This window comes from Mus caroli, unplaced genomic scaffold (genome assembly GCF_978045245.1).
Source record: "Mus caroli unplaced genomic scaffold, Mus_caroli_1 scaffold_20, whole genome shotgun sequence".
In the NCBI taxonomy this organism is placed as follows: domain Eukaryota; kingdom Metazoa; phylum Chordata; class Mammalia; order Rodentia; family Muridae; genus Mus; species Mus caroli.
In genome coordinates this window covers 53,046,001-53,066,056 of record NW_028227275.1, presented here as the reverse complement: position 1 = coordinate 53,066,056, position 20,056 = coordinate 53,046,001, and the positions used below count along the sequence as shown (strand labels likewise).

Below are 20,056 nucleotides of genomic sequence, written 5' to 3'. Positions count from 1 at the left end.
GTTGGCTTGTTAGAGTTTCTGTTTTATACAAGAAATGCACATTATTAGGTAATTAAACCGTACTCATAGAAATAAACAAAGCCATTGGGACTGCAGAAAGAAGCCAAAGAGCAGCTGGTGGCATAAGTCCACAGGTAGATGGAAGATGGTCACTCGTGTTTGAGACTCAGATGGGGATGGCCCTGGTGTTTCCAGGAGCCCAAGGCACGGTACCTCTGAGACCATAAGGACCAGTGCTTGGGTCTTTCTGTCTGAGTGTGTTCTAACATTCTCCATGAACCTACTCAGGAGCCAGGTACGAAAGATGATCCATTGCAGAAATGCTGCCTCCCATGTGCAGGAGCATCTCTCTTGCTGGTTGTTCTCCACTCCAGGTCCTCTGAACATCAGCTCAGAGGCTCTCTGGACCTGCAGACCTGAGTCCTTTTCCAGATTCTCACTTAGGAAACATGCCCTGAGCCACTAAGCCCTTTGTCCAGCAAGCAGCCTCTAGGCTCAGCCACACTCCACTCCCCAGCCCCCTCTCCACCCTTCAACAGCCTTGGCTGAGGCAGCCCCTTCAGGAGAGCTGGGCTTGGTGAGTGCACAGCATTCCCGCTGCCGGATGTTAATCTTCCAAAGAAAGTCAAACATTAGCCCAGGAAACAGCTTATGCCTTATATAAGGCACCCCAGGGGAGACACAAACAGCTTGTTAGAGCTGAGCTGTCCTACTACAGCAGCTGCTGGACCCTAGGACAGAGCACAGGCAACCGCTGCATCCACCTCCAGCCCAACTGAATCCAGCTCCAACCACCAGGTGAGACGGGATTGAAGGCCCCCAAGTCTAGCACCCAAGAACACCCCAAAGCCAGGCTTCCTCACTGTAACGCTGTAATTGGTCAAACCCCTAAAGCCTTCAGGGACCTACTTGGATTCTTCTGATACTCCAGCACAGGGGACTCACCCCAGGGAACAGCAAGGAGGCTTGGAGCTTGAGGAAATACTTCCTAGCCCACATGAAGCAATCAGAAATGTGTATTATCCTCTCTCACCCTCACCCACCCCCTGCCTGGGCAACCAACATCCAAATCTGGACCTTTGGTCCCTACTATCTGGCCCTGTGCATACACACTTATGACCTATAAGCACAGGGCCACATGCCTGCATTCACATGACCTGCACGGTGCAGTTTAGATGTACACATAGCACTGCATCCACACTAGTATTCCATATCCCTCTCTGCAACTGTGTACATCTTTATGCATCCACACACCAGAACCCCCAAATCTTTACACATGTAACTAGGTACATCTTCATGCATGTGATTCTATGATGCTCCACAGGCCTACATACAATTCACACACACATACGCACACCTCTTCTTGGCCCAATGCCTTGCCTACAGTTTTGGTTCATCTTGCCTGGTGCCATGACCTTCTCCGAGATTCTGGACCGTGTTGGAAGCATGGGCCCCTTCCAGTACCTGCATGTGACCTTGCTGGCCCTCCCAATCCTCGGACTAGCCAACCACAACTTGCTACAGATCTTCACAGCCACCACCCCTGACCACCACTGTCGCCCGCCCCCCAACGCCTCTCTAGAGTCCTGGGTACTCCCCTTGGGCCCAAATGGGAAGCCTGAGAAGTGTCTCCGCTTCGTGCATCTGCCAAACGTCAGTCTTCCCAATGACACCCAGGGGGCCACCGAGCCATGCTTGGATGGCTGGATCTACAACAGCACCAGAGACACCATTGTGATAGAGGTATGTCTGGCACCCTCTCTCTTTCCACCTCACCTTAGGTACTTCCATATACCGTGCAGCACTTGTGGATAGAAAAGACCCAGGGGCCTAGTTTCCTGGGATTGAAAGACAGGGAACTGGGCAAAGAGGAAGGATCCCAGTGCTAATGCACAAGAACTGAGTGGTTTGATTCGTTCATGCTCAGAGCCCAAGCATTCCTTCAACAATCTATAGCGTGGTATTGAGCTCCAGTGATGCTGAGCTGTACAGTCTCTCCTCCTAGTAGGATGTTATACAGCCTTGTGGAATAACTTGTTACCTCATGCTGTGCAGTGACCTTGGGCTGCAATCTTCCACCCTTGGACTGGTTATAGGGACAAGAAAAGAGTAGCTTGAGATGAAGTCACTTTGAAGAAGCATCCCTGGAGCTGAGATTAGAACAGCAGGCAAGGGGTTAACTAGACTAGAAGAGGAACATTCCATCCTGTGCAAAGCCTTGCAGGGCTGGGGGGAAGGGGGTGGTGCTAGGAGGCTGGGTAGCAGAGGGATTTCACATCGCAAAGGTTGGAAGGCTCCTGGGTAGATCCAGAGGGTGTCAGTCACTCACATAAGTGTCTGTATGACCTCACTCCCCAGTTACCCTATGGAGTGGCTGATTCTCTTACCTGTCATTTCCAGGAACTAGAGTTAAATCAAATCCTTCAATGAACTGACAGGCCAGTCAGGAGACTGTGACAGGAGGAAGATGAGGAACCTGGAAGTAGTGTTTGCTGAATGTCAGCTGCCTACCAGGCACCTCTGAGTGCTCTGCAGGGCTCTCCAGTATATGGATGTGTACGGCTGTCTTCTTGCTGTTGAGGGTTAGGTGCTCAGACCCCAGGAAGAGAGGTGACTGTTCAGTGCCACACAGTTTCAGAGCTGGGTTTTAAAGCAAAATGCCCCTTAGTACAAAGTTCAAGGGAAGCTTTAGCCAAAAGATTTCAGGAAGGCTTCATAAAGAGGTACCTGTTATCCCCACAAGTGCAGGATCCAAACATTGCTTCACTACCAGTTGCCACCCGATGGGTCTCAGCTTCCTGAAATCCCAGGAGTTCAGTCCCTTTATCTCCACTTCACAGATGAGGAAATAAAGGCCAACCCTGACTTTCTTCTGTAGGCAGAGGTAGGATTTGAATCCAAGACCATCTACACTGTCTATATAATTATCCATGTAGTTAACAAATATTTGTTCTCTATATAGCATTTATTATAGAGCAGACACTATTCTAAATGTCTTGCAAATGGTAACAGTTTTGAACCTTTTGACAGCTATAAAGTAATTAATATTCAAACTCCATCTTTCAGATGGGGAGACTGAAACCCAGGGAGCTTACCAGCTTGCTCAAAGTCACACTGTGAGTAAGTGGGCTTAGGTCTAAGCATGAGAGCTGTGCTTCTGAGGAGCCCATGTGTTACATCCATGTCCACTAGACCATACCTCTTCCCTGATACAGCCATTATTTTTCTCCTCTGTGCCAATCATGGTATTCAAAATCATCAGGTATCCAAAACATCAGGCACGTTGGTGTTATGGTGCAGAATGCCGAAGCCTTAAAGGCAAAGAAGCCATGAGCTTTCCAGATGCTTGCCATCAGAGCAGACACAGGGACTCCATAGGGATTTGCACACTTCCTGAAACAGGATTCACTGCTGTGTCCCCAGCACCTGGAATAATACCTTGCAAAGCAGGGGGAATAAATTTTTGTGGAAGGAATAAATAAATGCTCCATAGTCTTAAGATTCTGAAAACCCAGCGAAGAGATTTCTAACCAGCACAGGGGTAGGAGGTCCTAGAGGACTTATTGGAGTCAGCCTTGCTTGCTTTGAATATAAAAGAGAAGGGAGAGGTAGGAAGTGAGTCTGAGTGGGCAGTGCACCCCGAATATGAAGCTTAGAATGTTAAATGCAAAGTCACCAGCACATAAAGACTGAATAATAGAGACATGGAGGCAGGAGAGGGCAACAAGAGGGCCTGGTGTGATTTTTAAGGCAAAAATGTGGCCTCTCTAGCAGGGGACGAGGAGGCATGGATATAGTAATCTTTAAGAAAGAGTGTGGCAGGTTCAGGTGACCTTCTGAAGAGCCTCACTTTGTGGGACAGAGACTGGCCTGTAGAAAGTTTTAGTCTAGCAGTAGAGTAGCTCCAGGATGGAGGTAGCAGGTAGATGGAATAGTGGGTTTTGACAACAGAGAATAGGGAGTTGGAATCTGTGGGACCTGGTGGCTAACCAGATGTGGGTGGTAAAAAGAGATAGAAAACGAAGGCATGTCCATAAGTTTCCCAATGGATGCATGACTTGCTATGCCATGAAAAATAATAAAGGGCACCACCCATCACTTCAAGAAACATAGAACCCAAGGAATAAACAGCCTAAAGGAAAGGTGGGCATGGTGCCTCAGGCAGGAGACTGAGGCAGCCGAGGCTAAATACTTCCAGGCCACCCTGGAGTATACAGGAAAATCCTGTCCTGGGAGTGGGGAGAAAGTGGAGAAGGAAGAACTGAAGAAAGAAAAAGTCAGGCTTACAAGGAAAAATGAGGTCTCAGCAGAAACATGGTGTGTGAGTTCCTAGATACCAGATTGGAATAGGTGCACACATGAATTCATTTAAATCCTCACAGCCCTCCGACTTCCACCTTGATTATCCTGTTTGCATAGATGAGGAAACAGAAAGACAGATCACTAGCCAAGGGGCCACATTTACACAGGGTTAAGCAGAGAATTCAAGTCTCTAAAGTAGGACTCCAGAGGCCATGCTTCCTAACACTACCAGGATCCATCCGTAACCCATGAGGTTCACTGTCCACCCTGCACCCCACTGAGGGAACTGGGTGGTCTGACTTGTCCACAGATGTTCAAACTCACCCTATAGTAAATCCTCCAGGACAGGGACAGTATCTCTTTGCCATCACAGGACTAGGTATTCAGTAAGTGCTTAAACAATGCTAAATAAGCTGGATAAGCTCCAGCTGCATCTACAGAGACACTGCTGACCACTGGGAAACAACTTCCTTTCCAGGTCACTCCTCAGGTGGGCTCCTGGGAGGCATGCCAAGAGCAGAGGTTAGGGGGCCTCATACCCAGTCAGGCTTCAGTTCACGCCTGTGCCAGCTGAATTTCCAGTCACCGTTCCATTCCTTGAGATAATATAAATCTGCACAATGCAAGGGATAGGCAAATTTTCAGGGGGGCTGCACCCTTCTCCATGTCAGACCTCATTTAGCTCTGCATTAAGCTATAATTCCCTGAGGACGCTGCCATGGCAAGCCTATAAGAAGGGTCTGTGTTCTCCACACCCACTGGAACATTAACGGACAAACCCAACTAGAAGAATAGACTCAGGGCACTCTGATCTTCTGTTCATTCAGCTATGACAAATAGTTTCTGTGTGCTTAGGGGAGGGTAGAATGGAGTTCTGCCTCCCATGTGAGAGAGGCGATCAGGACTTCTCAGGAGCTTTAACTAGGACATCAGGGGGAAACAAAGACCTTTCTTTTATATCTTGAAGGCATGAGAGCCTGGATGCTGAGCCCTAGATTCCCTGGAGTACAACTCACATACACTGAAGCTCAGCTGACAGCCCTCTGGGCCTAAGCCCTGCCTCAAATGAGCAGAGTGCCCCCTTCTAAGCCCCTGGCCTTCCTCTGTGGTCCTTGTACCTTCCTGTCCTGCTCCCAGAGCCATAAGAAGCCCATGATCTCTACCCCAGGGAGAACCCTTGCAGGGCCCCTGGTCAACCACCTCTGACCTCCCCCATCCTTCTCACCAAACACTCAAATTCAGGACATTTATCCATCTGTCTCTTGTGTTCAGCCCCAGTCCTGCTTCACATCCCCACTGGCTGCTTGCTACCCTGCTTCATGTACCATCTTTTTCTACCTCTTTCTCAGCCTCTGATCTAACTCCCTAGTAAGGACTTGGGATTTCACTCTGGCTACATTCTGGCCGGCCTGACCCCAGCGACAGCCACTATGTAAAATGTGCAGGAGGCTGCCTAGAACAATCCTGTAATTCCCAAAATTCAAGAGCTCACTTGGTGGACACCTACTGTATCCAGGCCCCAGAGCTACTGCTTTGCTTTCTATGCATTTCACTGTGAGCAAGTCAGGTATTATCCTTACCATTCTATAGGAAATGGCGCCAGGCTCAGATCCAAATGGGAACCTACACAGCTGTGATGGTGGGCCAGGAGAACCTGACTCCAGAACCATATTCTATCTATTACATCATATGTCACATGACATTGGACATATGACAAAAACAATAATAATAATTAACAACAACAACAAGTTGAGTGCACAGTGTCTTCCAGATTTAGGGCTAGGTGTTCTTCATTCTTTTTAAAAATATATATATGTATATGAGTACACTGTTGCTCTCTCAGACACACCAGAAGAGGACATCAGATCCCACTGCAGATGGTTATGAGACACCTTGTGGTTGTTGGGAATTGAACTCAGGACCTCTGGAACAGCAGTCAGTGCTCTTAACTGGTGAGCCATCTTTTCAGCCCGTTCTTCATTCTTTAAATCATTCACAGATCCAAGAAGTAGGCACCAGGTACCTACAGATACAGCTGAAGACTCTGACCACATAGAAGTTAAATATCTGTTCCAGGGCTGGAGATACGTACGGCTCACTCAGTGAAGTGCTTGCCACATAAGCATGAGGACCTGAGTGCCATCCTAAGCACCAACATAGAAAAGCTGGATATAGCAGTTCTAGTCTGAAATCCCAGCACTGGGGAGGAAGAGACAGGGGGCTTCCCTAAGACTTAAGTATCAGCTGACTTAGCTGAGAAGCAAGTTCCATATTCAATAAAAAGCCCTGTCTCAAAAAAAAAAATTGATGGAGAGCAATCAGAGAAAATACCTCTGGCTTTCACATGTATCTGCACACACACATGCACACACACACAAACATGTACACCCATATAAGTGTGCACTGGTGTATTTGTAAACAGACACATAAGCACACACACACACACAATTTATCCCAAAATACACATCGCGTAAGCAACACAATTTGTTGGGTTATAGGCTGCCTCCTGAAGGGCGTGTGGTGACTATCATCCAGTCTGCTTACTTCTGAAGGACTTCCTGGCCACTCTTCTTGCTCCACTAACTCCTAAACCTGTATCTTTGGACCTTGACCAGCCAGCCCAGCGAGCTCTGACCTTTAACACAATGTCACAGTTGGCTGTGCTATCTCACAGAACAACAACTCCCATGTTTACGCCTTCTTTCTGGCATCTGGGAGTTGTGGTCCTGGTTGAGGACATCAGTAGATCTTGAAGACCTGAGCTTGAGTCACTGCCTTGAAATGAACCAAGCTATGCTTGAGCAAGCTATCTTTCATGGGAGCCACAGGTTCTTTGTGAAAATGGGGTCTTAGCAGCACCAGCTTTGTGATGTTGTTCCTCCATGGCTTGCAAAGCTGCCGCCTGAGCAGAGTAGCCCTTGTCTTTCTCCCTAACATCTTCCTGCTAGACTAGGCCACATGGGAAGACAAGGCTGAGGTTTCTGTCCTTTTCTTCTGGAACCAGCTCCTTAGGCCTTAGTTATACTATAAGACTGGGGAAAGAAATCTAATATAGGACTAGGCTATGAGGAGTGAGCAAGAAGATATGTAGAACAGACAGGAGCTGATGGGAATTACAAACCTAGGTCTCTCCCAGGGCAGAATAGAAGCAATAATAAGCTAATGTCTGGTTTCCTCCAATTAGCATGTTACCTTTCCCTCTCTGGGTCTCATCAGTAAAAATATGTATAATAGCTAAGCCCAGTTTATTTGTTCATTCATTATTCATTAAACAAATACTAACATGTATTATAACCAACGCTTCTGCTAGTTGCCAGGGATTAAAAAGTAAAGTGAGATGTCTTCTGTCTCCAAGAGGCTACAGAAGATAGGAGAGGAAGACAAGCAGATGAGCAGCTAAGATGCTTCATAGCATGTACCCTGATGGCAAGAGACAAGGAGCACTTTAGCTACACTAGGAGTCAGACTTCTGAGACATTCCTCTCACACATGAATTGACCACCCAGAGAAGCCCCTGACACTCAGAAAAGATTATTAAAGGACAGGCAACATTCCTGAGTAAGGGGATTCTAACACATGGAAAACAGCAAAGGAATCATTTGTTCTTATAGACTCGGGGTAAAACATGGTTAAATCCAAGGGCTGCCCCACCCTTTGGAGTCCCAGTCAAAGGCAGCTCAGAAACCATTCCTGGTGTCTTGAATATTCAAGCCTTCTGCTACAGGCTATAGCAGGACCCTCTCAGGGGCTTTGCACAGGAAGTCCCACAGAAAGCATCCAGGATGCTCTCTAAAATCTTCCTCTCTCAGAAACATGGGGTGCCTTTAAAAAAACCCATCCTGTTTGCTCCACACCTGCTTCCCTCATCTATCCTCAATTCCTTTCTTATCACTGCCTACCAAGCCAGTAGATGTTTCACACACAGCAGAACCACAGTTTATTCATTTCCATAAAAATCCCCCAGATCAGGTAGCTTAAAACAACACAGATTTTATTATCTCGCAGATTTGGAGACTAGAATTCCAAAGCCCACAACATCAGTATGTTCTCTACAAAGAATCCTCCCTTATCTCTTCTAGTGACAAGCTTCAGCATTACTTGGCTTGCGTGTCCATCACTCTAAGCTCTGCCTCCATCCTGCCCTGCCTGTCCTTCTCTTCCTACAAGGTCCACCATGCCCAGTATGAATGACCTCACTGTAACTCAGCTACTTACATCTAAACAACTTCATTTCCATTCTAGGAGGCTAGAGCTTCAGTGTATTCTTTGAGGGAACCCAATCAACTCACAATGGCTGTAGGCTGTAGATCTGCACCCCACAGTTTGTGCTGCTCTGCAGGGCAGTGGCAACTACATTTTTTGCTTCTGATGAGTTTTGCCACCCATGAAATCTCTGAAAGCAGTTTACAGTATAATTGCAGTTCACTTTATTTTTAATATTTAAACAGCAGGTCTTCTCTTTAATTTTTCCTGAAAAGCTTAAGACAGAATGTCATACAGTAGCCGAAGCCTCTCTAGACACCCCACCATGCTTCTCTCCCTCCTGTATGCTGTCACTTCCTGATATACTCTGTTTCCCCCTTTGCCCTCACAACATACCATGTAGACCCCCTTCCCCGTTAAAAATGTCTACTGGTATTACTGGACTTGTTGGCTCACCTGAAGCTAGTTGGAAGACCTGAAGTCCTCATCCACATCCCTCCTGCCTCACTTTCCAGGTAGAAAAAAAAAATCTCCTTTGGTCTCTCCCCACACTTTACTTCCAGAACACTCTTGGAAGGCATTTGTGGAGAACATTCCTCACTTCATTACCCAAGTAATTCAGGATGTCGGGAGTGAAAAATGTGTGCTGGGATTAGCAGGAGATTAGAGCAGACAGGTTCCCAGGCCAAAGCATAGCAGGCCTTAGACACCTCTCAGCAGGGGAGAGAGTGTCTTTACCTAGCCAACCAGAGGAAACCAGAAAATATTCTTAGCACAGTAGAAACCTAAAAGCCATTCATGTCATGTCCTAAGGGAAAGAATAGGGAAGATTGGTCGTGAGCTTGTCACAGTACTCTGCTCTAAGACTGTTTTCTCCCCTGTAAAGTGGGAACATAGTATGAATGCTGTGAGGGTTGAAGAAATTAAGTATAGAAAAGTTTACTTTCAGAACAGTGCCCGGAACAGTGATCCCTTAGTAAACATCAGCTGTCACTATTCAAGGGCAAGAGGATGAGGCCTACATCAAGGCAATTCTGATGAAATAGAGGGGCTGGAGGACAGGCTCAGCAGTTAAGAGCACTAGTTGCCCCTGCAAGAGACCTAGTTTCTATTTCTGGCATCCTCCTGGCAGTTCACAAGCATGTACTCTGGTTCCAGAGGATCTGACATCCACTTCTGACCTCTGGAGGCACCAGGCACACATATGGTGTGTATTCACATATGCAGATAAAACACTTGTACATATAAAATAAATAAATCTAAAAAACAGACAAATACAGATTCAAAAACAAATATACTGATATGGTGGCACATACCTTTAATCCCAGCATTCAGAAGGCAAAGGCAGGTGCAGCCAGGGCTATGTAAAGAGACCCTGTCTCATATATATATAATATAATATAATATAATATAATATAATATAATATAATATATATTACACATACTAGAAGCTTAAGGATCAAATGACTGTGGGGTGGAATTGGGATCTGTGAAAACACAGGGCCAGCAGAGTTTTGATCTGTGTTAGGCAAGAAGGAAATCCACTTCAGCACAAATCAGTAGTAGGTAGGCGTTGGTTGAAATTTTTAGAGTCTGACCCCAGACAGTTTATTCTAGGCATATTTAAGTACAGTACAATTTTGGAAATTTTTTCTGGTGACAATTAATTCAACCTTGTATGTACAATAAAGATTAAGTAATGACTCCATCTAAACTCTTTGCCTAATACATGTAATTTCTTCCATAAAAGTGGGATCTAAAGATTGAGAAACAATGCTCAAGACAAGGTTCAAGTGGTTCCCAGACGTCCTTTAATACAGTTCCTTGTGTTGTGGTGACCCCCACCATAAAATTATTTTGTTGCTGCTTTATAACTGTAATTTTGCTACTGTTATGAATTGTAATGTAAATATCTGATATGCAGCGTATCTGCTATATGACCCCTGTAAAAGGATCTCCTTTAACCCACAAAGGGGGTCGTGACCCACATGTTGAGAACCACTGGTCTGAGAAGGAGTGAAACAAGCCCAAGTGTCTCTAGGGCCTGGCCCTAGAGATAGCACACGTCACCAGGTTATCAACTACATACATTCTCAGCCTTTGGGTGGAAAATAGGTTCTATATGTCTTCCTTTGAAGAGATAACCCTGCGTGTTTAACATTCCTGGTTTCTCTAGTGCTTATCTGTGAGCACAAAGACACCATGTCCTCTATAGAATGGGAGAGAGGGGGAGGAGTCAAAAGAGGTACACCAGCATAGTTATGACATGCCTATGTGGAATCTAAAAAAGGGTATTCTTCTGAGTAGAGTAGAGAACCATATCTGTCAGAGGCTGGAGACTGAAGACATTGGTGTAGAATGGGCACAGAGAAGCTACTATCAACGGATACACCTTGTAGCTGTTTTCTTTTTCTTTTACTTTTTTTTAAAGGTTTACTTATTTTATGCATGTGAGTACACTGTCACTATCTTCAGACACACCAGAAGAGGGCATCGGATTCCATTACAGATGGTTGTGAGCCACCATGTGGTTGCTGGGAATTGAACTCAGGACCTCTGGAAGAGAAGTCAGTGCTCTTAAACCCTGAGCCATCTCTCCAGCCCTACACATTGTAGCTGAATGAGCAGAATAAGCTTTGAGTTCTATTGCACAATGATGTTACAATGGATTGAATATAAAAACTAAAAGAAGAAACTTAAAATGTTATCAGCACAAAAATATGAGTTAAGAAAAGGGATGGATAGTTTTCTTTAGCACAAGGTATTCATTCCATATATATCAAAAACACGGCAGTGGGCTCCACATATGTAACATAATTGTGACTTCATGGAATCAAAGTCATGTAAATTGCAAAAATAAATATTTTTAAAAGACAGGGTTGCTATTTGGTGTGTTTGGAACCTTACGAAGAGTGAAACAACACGTCCTGTTAAGTCTGAGATGTTTATGGGATGTGATCCAGGTAGTGTTTTCAAGTACACCACAGACTGATGGTCTAAAGGCCAGAAGAGAGGATGTGCTGTAGAAATTGATTTGGGCTCTTTAGTATAAAGAGTAATCTAAGCCTTAGAAATAGGTGACATTGTCTAGTGAAAGCAGATGGAGAGAAGGATCCAGAGGGAGTCCTGGAGAAGCTAGACAAGCTAGCCAAGAAAAAAGGAGCCAGGGATGGGGAGGCAAAAAGCAAGAAGAAAAAGGAGGGAGGTGGAAGAAAAAGCAGGTCAGGATGCATAAGGTCTGTGGCATGCATGACAAAGAAGCTATGGTAGCTGTGGTGAGCACAGCTTCAGTGTATTGGTCAGGGCAAAACTGAGAACTGTGTAAAGAGGAGGTTGGGTGGTGGCAAGAGAATTTGAGAGAGTTTAGACAGAAAAACTAATGCAGAAAACTGATGGAGACACAAGGAGGAGAAAGGGAGGGAGGGAAGGAGGGACCAGAAGATTGGACCTTAAGATGAGGAGAGTTGAGGTCAAGTATGCAGGTGGAGGGACTAGGCCTTGGGCATATGGGGCAAAGAGGCAAAAGGTGCTGCAGTACATAGATGGACCTTCCATGGAAGAGGCTAAGGACAGATGGATAGAGCAGCTAAGCAGCCTTTGTAAACCCCACAACAGGTTACACACACTTAATGTTGTCATCACACAACCATAGGTCAAGGACCCAAGGAATCCCCATAAACAGAAAGAACTGGTGCTTGAGGGTTAAAGACCACGCTCAAGGAAGACAAGGTGTTCATGCATGTTGTGGGGAGTGGGGGAAGGGTTCAGGTCGAGCATGGCTGGAAAGACTGAACTCAATTGAACCGAGCTGACCCTGACTTGCTTTTGTGCAGTGGGACTTGGTATGCGGCTCCAACAAACTGAAGGAGATGGCACAGTCAATCTTCATGGCAGGCATACTGATTGGAGGACCTGTGTTTGGAGAACTGTCAGACAGGTAAGGCTTGGAAGCACAACCCATGTACATCCCCTCTCAACTCTGCTCTACACATGTACCCCCAAAGAAGCAAAAGCTTGCGGAGATGGGAAGGATCAGCAGATACGATTCCCTTGCCAGGTCATAGCCTTCTCTTTGTCCCAAAGTCCTCATTTGAATCATCTGGCCTCTCCACCCAGTTTTTAAACACAGTATTGTGGCTGCATAGTACAAACCTAGGGTAGATGGATGGCTTAGAGATATGTGGTCTTTTGACCTCTGCTCAGTCAGCTAAGCTGAAATGGAAGAAATAACTCATTAACCCAATGCTCCTTCTGCAAACTTGTTGAATAACAGCAATTACCAGCAAGGCTCTAGTAAAGGAGTAATATGCTCCACCTGGTCCTTGAGGAAGGATTGGGGGCTGTCTTCAGCCCTTTGCCCCAAAGCCTGCAAAGTCACTCAATCTGGCAGATACACAGGGTTAACCTGGCCCTTCTTCTCTTCTGAGCTGCAGGTTTGGCCGCAAGCCCATCCTGACCTGGAGCTATCTCTTGCTGGCAGCCAGTGGCTCCAGTGCTGCCTTCAGCCCCAGCCTCACTGTCTATATGATCTTCCGATTCCTGTGTGGCTGCAGCATCTCGGGCATTTCTCTGAGCACCGTTATCTTGAGTGAGCCACAGTGGGAGACTGAGGAGCAAGGGTTTGGGGAGCACCAGCCAAAAGCTGAGAGAGTAGGTTTGATTCAACCCAGAGACCCTACCTTTGGTTTCTCAAGATCCTTCTGAATTTAACAACAGCCACAAAATAGTGTCAGCAGCTATGAAGCTATAGGACTTGCCTTGGGTCTGGGTACTTTACTAGGCATCTGAGCCTATGCAGCACATACACAGAAGTGAGTGACAGATGAGGCACAAAGCAAGGGAAGGCACTTTCCAGTAAAAATACATTAAAAATGAACTAGGGAGGAGAGAGGCCCAGGTTTGAGTCCTGTGTCCTTGGGTTTCAAGTGCAATATCTACAAAATGGTGATAATTCAACACTTGGGAGCAGATGAGGTCAGGTAGCTACTGGGAGGGAGAAGCTGATACCACTTCACAGAGAGGTGCTGAGACCTGACAAGACCCTAATTTGGTCCTTGGGCTCCTCCCACAGATGTAGAATGGGTACCCACCTCCATGCGGGCCATCTCATCAACAACTATTGGGTACTGCTACACCATTGGTCAATTCATTCTGCCTAGCCTGGCCTATGCCATTCCTCAGTGGCGCTGGCTACAGTTATCCGTGTCTGCTGCCTTCTTCATCTTCTCCTTGTTGTCCTGGTATGTGGCCCTCTGATGCTCCCCTCTATCCCCAATTCCATCTGGGACAAATAAGGGTTCCATGCCTAACCTGGGTATCCAACCGCATCTATTCCCAGCTCCCATGTGCTAGAGTCAAGGAAGGCCCTCCAGGGTTGCAGGGTTACATTGCTGAAGCACACTGCACAGGAGAACAAGTGCGGGGAGCACTGGGGGGCTTCCTGCAGCTAAAGAAGGGGCATGAGTTGAGATGGATGGGAGGGGACTGGTCCAGAATGAGCACACAAAGCCAGGGAAGCCTCAACTTCACATGGAGGAGGATGTAAAAGCATAGAAGGTGTCTATGGGTATGACAGGCCTGGCCTAAGTTCTATTTGTGAAGGAAAAATATGGTCCAAACATACGGACCCACATGGTGAAGCTAAGGACAGGGGGGGCGGGGCTGTGTAGAGGATTCCGAGGAAGAAATGTAAAAGGCATTTGAGAAGAAGTATCTACAGAACTGGGACGTTTTCAGATTTAAAGTACAAAAGAATACCCAAAGTAGAGTCTCAACTTGAAAATCTGTGAAAATTGAGGTGGTTTGGTGGGAGATCCAGAGGAGGCAGAGAACTCCTTATTAACCTGCTCAACCCCAAGCCATACAGAAAAAATAGAAAATTAGCCAGTCTATCTTACTACTGAAGTTCCAGAAGCCACAAGCATTCCAAGGAAAAGCTGTGAAACTTTGGAGTAACTATTTCTAAAGTATACATAAGACTCCATTCTGGACAGTAATTAATCTTATCTCTGATCTTTCTGGTATCTCTGTTTAATGGGAGTATTATTGTCCCTATTCAAAGATGAGAAAACTTCAACTCAGGGAAGGTGACATAGAAAAGTACAGACTTGAGATGGAACTTTACCTATGAAATAAGCATAGAACTGTCAGAGACGAATGGCACTCTGAAAGTCAGAGGGAAGATGGGACTGGAGTGGGGGACAGAAACATGTACACAACCTGGTGTGGGAGCAGACAGAGTCAGGAGACAGAATCGACAGGTAGTCAGCAGAGTACAGTTGAGAGCTCAGTGCCCTTTACCCTGTGACTTGGGGCAGGTCTCAACCACTCTGAGGACCAAGAGTTTTCTATGTAAGATGAAGATGACACTGCCAATTACCCTAAGTATTATGGGATTGGCCTATAGAAAGATTTGTTAGCTGGGAGCCCTTATGTCTAACTGTCATTCTCAAGGAGACAAGGCTAGGATCCTGGGCTCAGCCATGAAACATGAGAGGAATTCCTTCACAATCTTGGTGAGAGCAGGCTCATAGGACTGTCAAGGCAGAAACAGAAGCTGGAAGTGCATGAGAAACAGACTCAGGAAGCTGGGAGCACGGGTCTGAGGCCAGGTCCATCCTCCAAAGGCCCTGAAAGAATCCAGACCAAAGACATACACATCCAACATCAAGAAACCTTGGTTGAAGGCAGAGGAAGGCTTTTTACAAGTAAGGGGAAAGTGTACTACATTTTGTCCTAAGGAGAGGAAGCCCAGGGACAAAGATGGGCCAATGTGAAGCTCCACAGAAAGTGCTTTAGCCACCTGAGGTTCTTGCAGCCTCATGACCCCAGATGCAGAAGGGACTCTGGAACAGGAGCCACTCTGTTTTGACTCTGGCCCCCAGGTGGGTACCAGAGTCCATACGCTGGCTGGTTCTGTCTGGAAAATTCTCAAAGGCCCTGAAGACACTCCAACGTGTGGCTACCTTCAACGGCAAGAAGGAGGAAGGGAAAAAGCTCACTGTGGAGGTAGGTGGGGAGGGGGTGTAGCTGAGGCAGAACCATGTATCTGCCTCTCTTGCCTGTTTCCTTGGCTTAGAGCTATATCCCATCTGCTCCCCCAATGAATCTTCTAGAAGAACTAGACCTGACTCTCCTTTCCTTCCACCAGCAAGGCCCACTAATAGCACCCATCCTTCTCCTATGTCCAAAGGAGCTGAAGTTCAACTTGCAGAAGGACATCACCTCAGCCAAGGTCAAATATGGCTTATCTGACTTGTTCCGAGTATCCATCCTGCGCCGTGTGACCTTCTGTCTCTCTCTGGCCTGGTAACCTGCCACCTCTTCCTATCATGCCCTGCACAGGGCTGATGAACAAGGAGGTATCCATCAGGGCAAAGCCTACGGTACCTGCAAAAGAAATCAAGAGAATGTCTCCTAGGGCTGCTAAGGCCAACTTCCATCCCAGAAGCCCCACATTCAGCTGAGAGAGTCTGCCTCCCTCTGAGGTAGCACTATGCCACACAGGACATGTGCTCTAGATCCTTCAGTGCACATTCTGGGGTCAAAACTTTCCCCACAGTCAGCCTCTCTGTCACTAAAGCTTTCTAGCCTATCTAGAACCACACAGAGCAGAGATGACCCTGCAGACTGCTGACTTACAAGAAGCAATTATGTGTCTCCCAAGTTTCCTCTTCTGACTGATTCTACATCTTCCCCAAATTCTTTTTGTGACCTGGTTGTGAAACCATTTTCCATCCTAGTCTTCCCCAGGATTAAATTTGTCCTACACTTTACCATAATTCTGAGAGAAGAAAGGGGAGTTACCTGATCACGGTTTACAGCTTGACTTTCACCTTTGCCTCTGGATGTTCTACTTCTACTGAACAAAAACAGATCACTTCCTGCCTCCTCTAGTTTCTGAAAATATCTCCAGTCCTGTTACTCTATGAACCTAATCTTGGGTAACTTCGCCATGAATACCCTAGACAATGCCAGACATGACCAATCAATCCCAGCACTTTAGCTCAGACACAATCTCACAACTGTACTCAAGCAGTATGTATGAATCAGTTATAGATACCACAATAAACAAAACTATTTTTCATCCTGGTAATCCATAGGCTATGAGAAGAGACCGCAGCTTAGCTGGAGGTGCTGACCAATGCCTCTCTCTCTCTCTTAGGTTTGCTACTGGTTTTGCCTACTACAGTTTGGCTATGGGAGTAGAAGAATTTGGAGTCAACATCTACATACTCCAGATGATCTTTGGTGGGGTTGACATTCCCGCCAAGTTCATCACAATCCTCTCCATAAGTTATCTGGGCCGGCGCATCACTCAGGGCTTCCTCCTGCTCCTGGCAGGAGTGGCCATCTTGGCCCTCATCTTTGTGTCTTCAGGTGAGAGGTTACCCTAAGACCCCCTGGAAGAGGCTGCCACCAGCTGGAAAGAGAACTCCAGCTTTGTGGCCCCTCCTCCAATTCACTGTGTTGGCCTTGAACAGATATCCCTACTTTCTGTAGGACTCGGGTTATTCTTGTAGGAAGCAACTCAATTGACCTACATAACAAAGCACTAGGAGTAGCAGATGGATTCTTACCTTTTTTCTTTTCATGTGGGCTTCTGGGCAACTGAAGTACCAAGGCAAACTCTGCTAAGGAGTGAGGACATCAGGTGCTTATGAACACCAAGGCCCATACCCTAACCCCCTTCCCATGCAGAAATGCAGCTCTTGAGAACAGCACTGGCTGTATTTGGGAAGGGATGCCTGTCTGGCTCCTTCAGCTGCCTCTTCCTCTACACAAGTGAGCTCTACCCTACAGTCCTCAGGTAGGTGATGCACCTGGGTCAGGGGCTAACACATGGAACTGCATCCTCCTCCTGCCCTCTATGCAGGGGTCCCAAGACTGTCCTTTAAAAGCCTTCGGCACAGGCTGCCAATCCCATCTCTTAACCCTCCCAGGCAAACAGGTATGGGTGTGAGTAACTTATGGACTCGAGTGGGAAGTATGATGGCCCCACTGGTGAAAATCACGGGAGAACTGCAGCCCGTCATCCCTAATGTCATCTTTGGGACCATGAGTCTACTGGGAGGCAGTGCTGCCTTCTTTCTGCTTGAGACCCTCAATCGGCCCTTACCAGAGACTATCGAGGACATACAAGACTGGTGAGCTCTTTGCCTCTGGCACGCATGTCTCCCCTTTAAGCAAACAGGCCAGAGCTCTAGTTTTTTACTAAACTCTTTGTCCCTAGGTGCCAGCAAACCAAGAAAACAAAGCAGGAGCCAGAAGCAGAAAAGGCATCCCAGACAATCCCGCTGAAGACTGGTGGATAGGACCGTAGCTAAGAACAACAGAATCCTCTTTCCTGCCTTCCAGAGACTGATCCCAAGCAGGGCCCTTCCAAGGCTACTCGGGCACCTTAGGGGTTGGGTGGAGCCCCAGCTGAGTCCATGCTCTTGGAACAAAGACTTCTGAGAGTTCAGCAAAAGTGTTACCTTCACCACCTCCACCATAGCTCACAACACAGCCCTAGCCATATTCACCCCTGCACTCATCCTCCCTGCAACCCAGGCCCTGCCATTCTTCTCTCTACCCTCTTTGTATTGGCCATTTCCTCCATTGTCCCACCTCCATTTCCCTTTGAGATTCCCTGGCAGTTCTAATGGTTTCCTCTTACCTTCCCCAAACTCCTCCTTGGTGAGAAATTTCAATAAACCACAATGAAGAACTCAGGCCATGCTTCGTGGGAAAGAGGGCTGGCCATGATGTGGACATGTGAGCACACACACATACCACGCACACACACTTGTCCATCTGTACCATATGAACATAAAGACATGGGAACTAAACTGCATGCAAGCTGGCCTGCTATGAATGCATACATGTGTCCTAGTCTGCAGGTATAACAAACTACCACAAGCTGGATTGTCTGAATAACAGAACTGTGTTGCTCATAGTTGTAGAGGCTCGGAAGTCCAACCTGGGTCAAGGGATCGGGCATTCAGTGACTGGTGAGAACCTTCATAGTGTGTCTCTACAAAGCTGGTTCTGTCCAGCTATTTCATCAGGCACTAATCCATTTCCTGAGAACAGAGCTGTGTTAGCTTTCTATCACCATGACAAAGTACCTGAGGTAAACAACTTAAAATGAAAGTTTAATCTGGGCTCTCAGTTGGAGGTTTTGTTCCATGCTCACTAGGCATTGTTGCCTCAGAGCCACTGCAGAACATCATCACGGGTAGCACTTGAGCCCTCTCCAAGGGTTTATATTCCCGAGGCCTGCTAATCAAATACTTCCAGAACCCTACATATTAGGGTTTCTATTGCTATGGTAAAACACCATGATTAAAAGCCTCTCTGGGAGAAAAGGGTTTATTTCATCTTACAATGCTCAGGTTCCACCTCCTCAAATCAGGGCAGGAACTGAAGTAGAGGTCATGAAGGAACACAGTTTACTGACTGCTCCTCTTGGCACCACCAGCCCAGGGGTGGCATCAGCCATAGTGGGCCAGGCCCTGCCACGTCAATCATTAATCATGCCAATACCCCACAGGTTTGTCTACATGCCAGTCTTATGGAGGGATTTCTCAATTAGGATTCCCTCCTCCTAACTCGTGGTATGTGACAAAAAAAAAAAGAGCCAGGACACTCAGCTTGGATCAGTTCCATCCAAGCACTCAACAGAGGCTATTGCCACTATATAGGACATGCCAACCTACTCTATTGCTTCCCATTATCAACCACGGAGCTAATGACTGCTCTCAAGTATGTATTTAGAGATTTGAGAGGGTGCTTAATAAACATAAAAGGATTTTACTGTACCCTGCTTCCATCTTTCAGTGATTTCTCATGGGGATAAAACTTCAACCCTCTTACAAGGCACACCAGAATCAGGCCCCAACCTGCCTCAGCCATTTCAGTTTTAACACTCCGGTTTTACATGCTGAAATCCAGCCTCGACACAGCTTCTTTCAGCTCATATACTGTCCCTGCTTTTCATTCAGCACTAGAATTTTCCCCTGTTGGGCTCTCAATGCATTTGGCTCACCCACAACTTATCTTGGGGTCTCAACTTGTATAACTCCCTCCAAAAGGACAGTTCTGAGACTCCAAAACCTGTATTTGGTGGCTTACAGATTAAACAATAAATTGTGGTTACAGTTGCATCTTGGCATAGATTTCCCCAGAAGTGGATCCCAAGACAAGGATTTGAATGAAAAGTACTTTATTGGATAGGAGAGTCAAGAAAATAGGCAGTGTGGGGGTAAGTTTGAGAGAAGGAGCAAGAGCCAGGAGGAGAGGGAGTGAGAGGGCAGAAGGATCCTGCTGCTACCCACCCCAACCCCCACTCACACTGACCTGTCACCCAACCTCATGGAAAAGTCCATTTACACTTGGTTTGGATGCAGGAGTCTTCCTTGCCAACCTTAAAACAGTTTGGGGCTGGTACCCAGCCAGGATCAGCCACACTGACCTTGGAGACCTGACTTTTACAGTGAGGTTATCAGGTTTCATTTTAGAACTTGACATCTACTGGTGGGGTTTCAACCGTAGAGCCTGAGATTAGGGC

General features: G+C 46.6%; 1 protein-coding gene across 1 annotated transcript; it reads left to right on the top strand.

Annotated features, from left to right (window-relative positions):
- The first annotated feature begins 677 nt into the window (after positions 1-677).
- Slc22a8 (solute carrier family 22 member 8) lies at positions 678-19,263 on the top strand. The gene is made up of 11 exons (XM_021152146.3): positions 678-798; positions 1,387-1,743; positions 12,339-12,442; positions 12,939-13,093; positions 13,577-13,745; positions 15,390-15,513; positions 15,698-15,813; positions 16,670-16,884; positions 17,206-17,314; positions 17,448-17,651; positions 17,738-19,263. Exons 2-11 carry the CDS (start codon positions 1,411-1,413, stop codon positions 17,817-17,819), a joined length of 1,611 nt encoding a protein of 536 aa, XP_021007805.1. The 5' UTR covers positions 678-798; positions 1,387-1,410; the 3' UTR covers positions 17,820-19,263.
- The last annotated feature ends 793 nt before the right edge of the window (positions 19,264-20,056 follow it).

Coding starts and splice junctions, on each gene's coding strand:
- Slc22a8 (XM_021152146.3), top strand. CDS start 1,411: ATGACCTTCTCCGAGATTCTGGACCGTGTTGGAAGCATGGGCCCCTTC. Junction 13,746..15,389: donor ATCTTCTCCTTGTTGTCCTG/GTATGTGGCCCT, acceptor TCTGGCCCCCAG/GTGGGTACCAGAGTCCATAC. Junction 16,885..17,205: donor CCTCATCTTTGTGTCTTCAG/GTGAGAGGTTAC, acceptor CTTCCCATGCAG/AAATGCAGCTCTTGAGAACA.